Here is a 10195-nt window from a genome sequence, read left to right on the forward strand (position 1 = left end):
AGGGTGACAGCTCTCTCTTTTGAGGACTTTCCCCATCTTCCTTCCCTACTTATTCTTCAGAGAAAGAGAAAAGTTATGGACAGCCCAGTGGCTGACCCCTCAAAAAAGAAAATACTAGTCGTGACGTCACTGGGCCTGCGGTAAACAGCGAGAAGGCCGTGGCGCTACTGCCAGTGCCTTTTCAAACAGCTGATCGCCATGGGTCGGACCCCTGCCGATCAAATGCTGATGATCTATCCAGAGGATAGATCATCAGTTTAAAAGAACTGCAGAACCCCTTTTAAGGCTACATTCACACGTCAGTATTTTTCTATATCCCGATTTTCGGTCCGTTTTTTGCGGATCCGTTGTTCCTGAAAATGTTTCCGTATGTCATCCGTTTTTTGCGGATCCGCAAAAAACGGAAACATGTTTAAATTTCAATAAGCAAATAAAGTTGTTTGGATTTCTTTGAAAAAAAAAAAAAAAAATGTAATTTCCAGGAACGGAATCCGCATAAAACGGATGACATACGTAATGACATCCGAATGTCTTCCGTTTTTTGCGGATCCATTGACTTTGTATTGTACCAGGATCTGAATTTTGCGGAAAAGAATAGGATATGTTTTATATTTAAACGGACATGCGGAACGTAACAACGGAAACGGACAGCACACATTGTGCTGTCCGATTTTTTCCAGGACCCATTGAAAATGAATGGGTCCAGATCTGGTCCAGATCTGTTCCGCAAAAAACGGAACAGATCAGGAAAGAAAAAACGGACGTGTGAATGGACCCTAAGGGTATTGTGCCAAGTTTTAAACTTCTCCCCTATTCACAAGATAGGAGAGAGCATCTGACTGGTGGGGGATCCAACCACTGGCCCTTTAGTGGCAGACTACACGACTGCTACAGAGGGGGGAGGGGGCCAGCGCCAAACTGATTCTTTTGTTCCTGACAGGAAAACGCTGCATTTTCATGCAAGTTCCCCACTAGGGGAGCTCAGTTTTACAGTTTCCATTGATGTCAATAGTACCTGTATATTGTATACTAAAATATTATGAAAAGGGTAGTAGTGATTGAGCTGTATGGGTGAGATGGGGGGGCTTGCCTATGTATGAGCTACATGGGGTAGACTTGGGGTAGGTATGAATGAACTGTATGGGGGAGATTTATCTATGTATTCATGCAGTTGTCTGCTGTAAATACATTAAGACATATAAGTCAGATAAATTGGATGGGGCAAAGAGGAACTTTTTTTATTACAATTAATTTTTCTATTAAAATTTTGTCCACTAAAAAAAATTCTAAATTCAGCAGAAAATCTGGGGCATTGTGCTTTGCTTTCCACGTTGCCTGGAAGTACTTGACACGTGCGGACTGGGTGGGGAGCGGGGCAATACTAAGTTTTGCTATGGGGCCTTATGAGAGCATCGTTCGAGCATGCGCACTGCTGCTCCAACCATCTCTATGGAACTACTAGAGATTTCTGATTGCTGCACTCAGTTCCTCTTTGACAATCCCACAGAGGTGAATGGAGTGGTAGGGCACATGTTCGACCACCGTTCCATTCCTAACGGGAGACAAGGACATCTCTTACAGATCCCCTAGGTCGGACATCCACGATCTCTCTCTCCTATCTTGTGGATAGGGAATGTTTAAATTTTGCCACAAACTCTTTAAAGGACTTTTCCCATTAACACAGGATCGGTGATTATATGATGGCAGGGGGTGCGGCCGCAACTGTCTGTGGGACTTCCAAATAGAGCACTCTGGTAGCTCCATCGGCAGTCTCTTAGAACTGAATGCAGCAGTGCTCACATACGCACATTACCAATGCATTCACACAGGGAACTCCCTTTGCAGCGTTTCCTGAGGTCAGACCCCCTATGACCATAGCTTTATTACTTACACAACAATTATTTTGTTCTGTCGGCAGATAAGCCGAAGTGTCAGTCAATGGCTTGTCTCTCTCTTCTCAAAAAATGATTGCCGTCTACACATATGTCACCGACTCACCGGCTATGTTTGAGCGAATCAGGTTCGGATTGCTCTATCATTTGGAAATTTCGTTTACAATATCTCCTCCGCAGTGCGCTAAAATGTATGGGCCTCGCTGAGGCCTGGAAAATCTTGCTGCAAATAACGCAAGACTCCCTTCGTCTCACATCTTTCACATTACACTTGGGTTATGCGTACAAATTACTGTTCCAAAATCCGAAGCTGAACTTGGCTTCATTAATGAGATTTTGAAACAGTAAATTAAATAATTGATATGTGCATAGCCGAAGGGTAACGTCATAGAAGCGAGACGAAGCAAATCTCGCATTATTTGCAGCAAAGTTTTCCGGGCCTCAGCGAGGCCCATACATTTTAGCGCGCTATGGAGAAGATATTGTAAACAAACTTTTCAAACGAATCGGGTTCGGATTTGTTCTATCACCGCTGCCAGTCAATCAGTGGCCTAAGTGGTGGCAGTGATCATGTGCCGGGAGCTTTTTCCAGCGTATATGTTCAAGTATGTAACGCTCTGGCACAACGGGCCTCATTTTTTAAAAATGGTCTAACAGAAAAACTGTCTTAGTTACCCGTAGCAACCAATCAGCTCACCCAGTTAAAACGTTCTGAAAAAAATGAAAGGCGAGCTCTGATTGGTTGCTATGGGTAACTAAGACAGTTTTCCTGTTATTTTTAATAAATGTGCTAAGAATCTAAGCATTACCCATAGGTAGTTTCAGACACGATGGGTCCTTCACTTCAAACAGTTTGTGCACATTTATCATAGACTTGTCAGAAGACAATACTGTTGGGGTGCCCCCCCCATCCTTTTCTCTCATAGTACCCACATGCCATGTCACTTTTTTTTTCTGTGGAATTGTTAAAACTCTCTATCTATGACTAGCTTTATAACTTGCTGAATAAAAAAGGGGTTTGTTGGGCTTGGCCATGAGCCTAAACGAGAGAGAAATGCACACATTAACCACCATTACTTCGGTAATAGCGAGGGTTTTTTTTTGCTGTAAAGTCCTGCATTGTTGTAAATGGTCTCTCCAAAAATGGCCGCCGGGGTAGTATCGCTGCTGGGTTATCGCTCTAGCGTTAGAACTCTCGTAAGGAGAGCGCATGCGCATTGATCTGGCGGTTGCTGCTAGGCTTCTACCTTCTCGTTCCAGCTGTTTCAGCCGGCGTCATGGCGACTGTGTCGGAGCTGAAAGCCGGTGAGTGCTCGTTGTTCACACGGAGGTTGAGGTTGGGGTCAGGGTGGTGCGCGCGGCTGTTTAGTAAATGTGGCCCCTATGTGTATTCGCTTTAGATGTACTTATTGGTTTACCTGGTGATTGGTTACCATGGCTACAGGCAAGGACATGCACATCTCATAGGGCTGACACCTTCTCACTGCTGGTGGTCTGCGCTGAGACCCCTGCGGTCAGTAGAATGAAGTGGCTGCTACCAGGGCAGTACACAGATTTTATAGGGCCCCAAAGCTTAGAATGGGGCCCCTGCTCCACCCAGTTTCCCAGTACAGGTGCGTCAAACACTCCCAGGCAGTGTGGAGCACGAAGCGTGACTCCCCTGATTTCTGCCAAATTTATGATTATTTTTTTATTAAGAAAATATATATAAAAAAAACTTCTCCTTCTCCTCACCCACTTCTATATGTTGAGAAATGTGGAACAGGTGCTTCATAAGTTCAGCCGGCCGTAGTGTTTTGCAGTCCGCAAATTGCGGATCCCAGCCGTTTGCGTTCAGCATTTTGCGGACCGTACATGGCCAGCCCTATAATAGAAATGACTAAGAATAGGACATGCTCTATCTGACCTGCGGGGCCACAGAACACACGGTATGCTGTCCACATCTTTTGCCGCCCAGTTGAAATAAATGGGTCTGCCCCTGTCCGCAAAATTGTGGAACAAATGCGGAGCCGTTCATGCGGTCGTCAGAATGAGCTCTAGGTAATTGGATTCCAGCTCACCCGCCTTTTCTTGCAAGGTGCACGGATATGAAGGATGAAGCCTTGTTATAATGGGTTGAAAGGAAGGAAATCCGGCACTCAAAATTGATGAAGTCGTAGGTTCCTTTATTTGGTCATGCGATGTATCCGGTACAGAATGATTAATAACCAGTGATGCCCTTGTCGGTCTACGTGTTTCAAACGACAACGTTCTTATTCATGACTGAGGAGTGTCTGAATGAGCCCTGATTCTGAACACCATGTAGGAGATTCATCAAATCTGGGGAAAAGGAAAACTGGCTTATAGCAACCAATCAGATTCTACCTTTCATTTTTCAGAGTTCATTGGAAAATGAAAAGTGGAATCTGATTGGTTGCTAACAGCAACTAGGCAGTTTCCTTTATACCAGTTTGATAAATCTCCCCCCCCCCCCATATTTCTCAATGTATTTTGACCAGAGGCAATACATTGATAAATCTGCTTTCTGTCATACAGTACGTTATAAAACTGTCTGCCTGCAGCCACCACTAGGGGGAGCTCACTGCATAGGAATTTATATAGTTAATGTTGGTATCAGTGGAAGCTGTAAATGCATCATTTCTTTGTGAGCTGCTGCAAAATGCAGTAAATCTATGTAGCAGTCGCATGGTCTGGCTCAGCGCTCACAGTGCGGCCCCAGTACAGAAATGTAATAGACAGCAGCTTTAAGGGTGTGTTCACTTCACACCCTTTTTTTTACCTCCCTGATTTTGTCACATATTCCACGTCAAAATCCACCTCCCATCATTTACCATGGGAAGCTTGCGCCATAGATTATACAACGCAGAGTTTCCAACAAGCGTGTGTGCGCCTTCCCGGTGCAGAAACGGCGAACGGTGTCCACACGGATCAGTCCTATTGAATGAGACCAATCTGCAGTACAATTTAGACTCTGGCAGCAGAGATTAGGGGTTACTCTCCGCCGCGGCGGAGAGTCGCGATAAAGATATACAAAGTAAATGAACTAAAGCGACTTGATAGGTGATCCTCAAGCATGCGATCTATCTAGGCGAACCAGTGACTGCTGTTAATAGTAAATAAAAAGAAAGATGGACGCATGAGAATGAGGCAGGATATATGGGTGAAGTAACCCTTAATCTCTGCCGCCAGAGTCTAAATTGCACCTAAAAATTTTAGTTTTCCTTTCTTTCTCCCGGTTCATATTACCTTTAATAAATAAAATAAACGTTATGTTTTAATAGACCTGAAACGGGAGTCTAGGCTATTTGAACTATATTATTTAGAATATACCGGGTCCAAAGGGTCCTTCGAAAGATTACAATCTGCAGTACGATCCATGGCATGACCAACTTTGAATCTGCAGGAGATATCCTCGGATATCTGCCACGGTTTCCACATGAAATACTCATCAGATTTTCTCCGTATTTTAAAGGGAATTTCCAGGATTCATATATTAATGTCCTGTCCTATGGGTAGGTCATCAGTATCTGATCAGTGGGTGTTAGACTCCTGACACCCCCGCCCATCAGCTGTTTGAAGAGGCAGCAGAGCATCGGTGAGGGCCACTGATGTCTGGTTCATGGGTCACATGGCCCATTCTAGTGAATGGTCCTTGGCTGCAAATACCGGCCACTATACAATGTACAGCGCTTTGCTTGCCTAGCGGTGAGCAGGTCACAGGGCTCACTGGGTGGGACCCCACCGATATCCTGAGAAGTCCCGGAAAACCGCTTTTAGCCATCTGTACCTACCCTGACACAGTGTCTCAAAAAACCATCAGAATTAGGGCTCATGCACACGACTGTATATACTTTGCGGTCCGCAAAACTCGGATCCGCAAAAAAACTATGACGTCTGTGTTGCATCGGGATTTTTTGCGGATGCATTGTAACAATGCCTGTCCTAGTCTGCAAAACGGACAAGAATAGGACATGTTATATTTTTTTCGCGGAACAGACATGCAGACACAAAATGCACACAGAGTCATTTCTATTTTTGTTTTTTGTTTTTCAAGCCTCATTGAATTGAATGGTTCCGACCCCCCAAAAAAAGGAACGAAAACGGAAAAAAAAATGTTTGTGTGCATGGAGCCCTTACAGTATATAGGGCAGAACTGGCAGCCGTGGGCGCGGAACTACAACTGCTCCCTGCCTTACGAGCAGAAGTAGTTACCCAGTAGTAGCCCAGAGATGATAAAAAAATAAATAAAAAATAAGACTTCCAGTTCCGGCGCTGGGATGCAGGACGTGGAGTGAAGAAGCTCCGGTTGTTTTGGGCCACTTGTGAGAGCCCTGAAACGGATCTCACAAGCGGACCCAGAAACGCCAGTGTGAAAGTAGCCTAACCGACACAACGCCAGAAAGGGGACCCACAGAGTGAGAACAAGTCACCTACAAACCCGGCCACATTGGTACATGGACCGGTATCTCTTACGGAGTGGCAGCCGAAAGATACTGAGCAGCAAAGGTGCGGCCGTAGACATGTTAAGCAAAATAGCGGACTCCCGCCCTGCCTCTCCTGTCAGCGGCAAAGATAGGGACACACCAGAACTCTCTACATCAGTAGAGCTTACTGAGCCACCCAAGATAGATTATAAAACGCTTGCTATTGAGGTGGCCAAGCGTTTGGCCCCAGATATAAGGGAGACCCTATCAAAGACCTTATCATTGTCTTTGCAACAGCTCCATGACGCAATAGCACAACATGATGCAGAGAACAGAGAGTGGCCTTAGTGGAGGGTGATTTAGCTAAATCTAACCAGTGACTACAAGAAGTATATAAAGCAGAACATTATACTGAAGGATCGTCTGGAGGATCTGGAAAACCGATCAAGACGAAATAATTTACGCCTACTGGGCCTACCAGGAAGTGTTAACCCACGAGCACTCGAGGACATCTGTCAGAGGGAAGTGCCAATGGCTCTCGGATTGGAAGGAAGGTACAAAGTGGAAAGAGCTCACCGAGTCGGTCCAGCCACAGACTTGCAGCAGAAGGAAGGACCCCGGTGTGCTGCACCTAGGCCCCGCCAAGTTATCATGAGGTACGTTGACTTTTGTGATAAAGAACTGATACTACGAGCATTCAGATCTAGTAAAGGGCCTCTGAAAATAAGAGGGCATACAATATTGCTATTTGCGGACTATTCTGCATTAGTTGCAAAAAGCGGAGAGAATTTAGCCATATCTGCTCAGCACATTACAATTACAATATCAGACTACCCTGAGGCTAACACACAGGGATGGCTCGGGGACAACCTACCATGACCCTTCTGCAGCAGAGGACTTACTCCAGTCACTACTTGAAACAGGAGGAGACGGGGATTGAGATGAGAGGCCGTTTGGAAGCATTTCTCAATCGGACCCTGCTCGAAGCCCGGAGTGGAGGATGGCGGTGAGTCAAGAACGCAACAGACAGGAGTGGGAGATTGTACCCGGGGACAGACGTTCGCCCAGCGGCAGAGCAGCGGTTAGCAGGACGAGATGACTCGCCATATTGATAAGGGGACTTTAGTATCCTTCGCTCGTATTGCGCATATAAATGTTGAAGCTGAATAGAATCATAAGGGGGAGTACTCACCAGAATGGCACAGAGTTCAGACAAGGGTATGTACTACACTGTCTATGCAGGATGCAGACTTAATGTGGGTGGTAGAATGAAACGAAGATGAGGGACTAACTGTAGCCTGGAAAAAAGGAAGTCAATAAAAGGATAGAATAGAGAGAAGATAAGTGAAGTTAGGAAGACGGGAGAAAATAGTTGTTAGTAAGATACAGCTCTGGTTTCATGAGGGGGCGAGAAGGAATGTTATATATATTGGGGGTTTCAAGTTAGAAAATGTTCAGCCTCTCCTGAGTCACGAACTTATGGTCCATTCCAGTGCGACGGCAGAGCTAATGTACCTATTATACTATGAAAGTAATATCCTGGAACGTTAAAGGACTAAGGTCTCCACACAAGCGGTGGATGGTGCTTGGAGCTGCGTCAATAAAGCGAAAGGCAGGAGTGTTGATCCTGATAAATAAGCAGTTGAATTGTCAAGTCTTGGGATGTACTGCAGACGATCGGCGTTGGGTACAAATATAATTGCTGATCCAAGAGATCCAGTGTAATGTTTATAATATTTATGGCCCCAACTCCAGTAACATTCAATTTTTCAAAGATTTGGAGGGAACGCTATTGTTGGATCCGTGTTTCCACAAGATTGTGGGAGGCGATTTTAACACAGTGGTACAAGGAACTGAAGACAGGAAGCAAAATATGCCCAAAATAGGGTATTGGGCCAAATGATGGAAGGGGTGGGTTTTGCGTCAATTACACCCAAATGATAGGAGTTTTACCTTCTATTCTCATGCGAGGAACTCTTGGTCTCATATCGATTTTATATTCTGGTCCCCTATTCACTGCTAGGGAAGGTGGAACATACCGAAATAGGAGACATGGTCATTTCTGATCATGCCCCAGTTCTTTTGGAACCCCAGAGGCCTGGATTATCTGTGGCGCTTTCCTGCACACTTAATCTCTAACAAGGACTTTGTAAATAAACTAATAGGTTGGTGGGAGAAATATCAGGAGAATAATATGATTCACGTAGAATCACCAGAATTGTACTGGAATACTTCTAAAGCGGTTATGAGGGGGAGGATCATGAACTATGTCTTTGGTATGAAGAAAAAAGTTCAAACTCAGTTAGACCAGACGAGCCGTAAGGTCAGACAGACCTACCTGGCGTTCACAAGTGATCCTACAGGTGATAACAAGAGCAAGTGGGTGGAGGCACGTCGGGCATTTGACCGGTGTGAAAGGGATAGAGAATCCTTAAAACACGCATTATTTGAGGCACATTTGCATAAATTTGGTAACAAATCCAGGCGCCTGCTGGCTAGCTTAGCTAAAGGACACAGGAGGCCTCAATTTATTTCCAGTCTAAAAAATGCAGAGGACAAGATGGTCAATAATCCAGCAACTATTAATTCTGTAGTAGGGGATTACTATGAGGCACTTTATAAAGACTAAACACACGCTAACCTAACAGAAACCCTCCTTGAGCGGGTTAATCTACCAAAACTTAGTCTAGAGCAGATTCAACACCTGAATACAGAAATCCCTACTGAGGAACTACAGCTTGTAGTTAAACAGCTGGGTAATTCAAAAGCTTCAGGCCCTGATGGTTTCAATGGAGAATATTACAAGACCATGGGGACCCAAGTGACCTGCCCCCCCCCGCTCTACTAAACTGTTCAATGAGGTACTGAAAGGCCAATCACACCCAGACAAGGAAAATCTCTCATATATCAAATTGATACCCAAACCAGGGAAAGACCCTTTATTACCGGGATCTTATAGGCCTATTTTGCTTATTAATGTAGACACCAAGATATCAAAAATTCTAGCTGATCGTTTGGCGAAAATTTTACCATCCCTGATAGCCCCAGAACAAGTAGGGTTTGTCCAGGGGCGTTCGGCTGTGACGAACATTAGAACAGTCCTGGATAGAGTACATGATCAACCAAGAAAAGGCGAGACCCCAGTTCCACCTTCCCTACCAGTTCTCTAAACATCTCCCCCTAACGAACAAACCTAATTTTGAACCGGAAAGACACTGCAAGATCTTTAGAGATTGGGCAGCCAAGGGAATCAAGAAAATGGGTGACCTTTTTCATGAAGGGGAAACTCACTGGGCAACACTACCAGAGCTGGAGGAGAAATGGGGACTGAAGGGATCCACTTACTTTCCCTATATGTACAAGTGAAGAACTATAGTAGGAGTCTTGTTGGAGATCTATCTCAGGAGTGGTTGCCTAGCGACTTTGACTCTTTTCTCAACAGTAAGAATAGACCATCTATAGCTTCTCTTTATCAGATATTGAAAGACAGATGGAGGACTAGAGACGCTAAAGGGATATTCAAAAAGTAGGAAAAGCTACTGAGGATAGAGGCGGTCACAATGCTTGCTCGTAAAGGACTAGCAGCACTATATAAAGCAGTAATAAACGAGCAATGGAGGGAAACCCACATTAAAATATTGCATAATGCAATATATGGATTTGATCTCCGTAAGACACCAGGGAAACCAGAGAGATTTACAGCATGTCCCAAATGCTCAATGCCAAAAACAGACTTATATCATTGATTATGGAGCTGCCCGAAACTTGAGGTATACTATTCTGGCCACAAGTAGGACAAATATTGCATAAGATTAGTAGGTATCAAAGAGATATCACACGGTCTCTAGTTATTCTGCATATAAGCAGAGATCAGGATGA

At 44.6% G+C, this 10195-nt stretch overlaps 1 protein-coding gene across 2 annotated transcripts in view; it reads left to right on the forward strand.

Moving 5' to 3' along the window:
* Nucleotides 1-3116: 3116 nt before the first annotated feature.
* Nucleotides 3117-10195, forward strand: part of CEP20 (centrosomal protein 20) — a 30173-nt gene continuing 23094 nt past the window's right edge. For both annotated transcript variants that reach the window (XM_040441631.1, XM_040441630.1), the window contains exon 1: nucleotides 3117-3197. In XM_040441631.1, the coding sequence (XP_040297565.1) occupies nucleotides 3170-3197 (28 nt within the window). In that variant the 5' untranslated portion in view covers nucleotides 3117-3169. The remainder of the gene's footprint in view (nucleotides 3198-10195) is intronic.

This window comes from Bufo bufo, chromosome 7 (genome assembly GCF_905171765.1).
Source record: "Bufo bufo chromosome 7, aBufBuf1.1, whole genome shotgun sequence".
Lineage (NCBI taxonomy): Eukaryota > Metazoa > Chordata > Amphibia > Anura > Bufonidae > Bufo > Bufo bufo.